Consider the following 933-nt stretch of genomic DNA (forward strand, 5'->3'; position numbering starts at 1 on the left):
GTCTGCACCAAGAGTCCCCAGGGAGTTGGAAGTTTGATAAGAGGAGGAGCTCCTGAAGAGTAAGAGGAAGAGTATCCCTGGAGAGAAGGGTGAAGTGGCTGGGCGAGCCCTGGGCCTGCACACAGAGGTGGAGTCGGGTGGGAGGAGGGGCACCTGCAGGGAGGGCAGAGATGGTACTGGAAGGTAGTGAAAATCTCCCACTGGGGGTCTTTCTAGGTATTGGTGGCTGACACAGAGGAATGGGAATGAGCTGGAAGGCAAGAGAATTCCTAGGAAGGAGCAAAGTTGGTCTGCACTAAGGCTAGGTGGTGTCTCCAGCCATGTATCTGTTAAGGAAAAACACTCCCTGGTTTTTCACTGCCTGATCTTTACCCCTTCTTCCTAGGTCCTGTCCAGGGTGAGGCCCAGGCTCTAATGCTGAAGGGGAAGGCCTTGAATGTGACTCCTGAGTACAGCCCTCAGGCTGAGGTGCTTCTGTCAAAGGCTGTGAAGCTGGACCCTGAGCTGGTGGAAGCCTGGAACCAGCTGGGTGAGGTGCACTGGAAGAAAGGGGATGTCGCCGCTGCCCACACCTGCTTCTCAGGAGCCCTCACCCACGTGAGCTGCCAGTTCCCCATACAGTTGGGAAGAGGGGATTCCTTTGGTTCTTTGAATTTTTTTCTCCAGGAAGAATAGCAGATGGGAAATGAATCTGAGCTAGGAGAATAAAACCAGAAGGGAGGACGGATGGGGATCAGAGGAGAAAACTGAGGTCAGTGTGGACCTGGAAAGGGGAGGGAGAATCAGGGCAGTTGAGTGCGTGTCTCTCCATTTGCAGTGCAAGAACAAAGTCTCCCTGCAGAACTTGTCAATGGTGCTTCGGCAGCTGCAGACCGAGTCCGGAGATGAGCATTCTCGTCATGTCATGGACAGCGTCCGGCAGGCCAAGTTGGC

General features: G+C 54.3%; 1 protein-coding gene across 1 annotated transcript in view; it reads left to right on the forward strand.

The window, feature by feature from the left end:
• Positions 1 to 553: 553 nt before the first annotated feature.
• The window catches only part of Ttc5 (tetratricopeptide repeat domain 5), a 13172-nt gene continuing 12792 nt past the window's right edge, over positions 554 to 933 (forward strand). Inside the window, exons 1-2 of the mRNA XM_026777937.1 lie at positions 554 to 597; positions 818 to 927. Coding sequence (XP_026633738.1) covers positions 554 to 597; positions 818 to 927 — 154 coding nt within the window. The remainder of the gene's footprint in view (positions 598 to 817; positions 928 to 933) is intronic.

The sequence above is a fragment of the Microtus ochrogaster genome, unplaced genomic scaffold, assembly GCF_000317375.1.
Source record: "Microtus ochrogaster isolate Prairie Vole_2 unplaced genomic scaffold, MicOch1.0 UNK91, whole genome shotgun sequence".
In the NCBI taxonomy this organism is placed as follows: Eukaryota; Metazoa; Chordata; class Mammalia; order Rodentia; family Cricetidae; genus Microtus; species Microtus ochrogaster.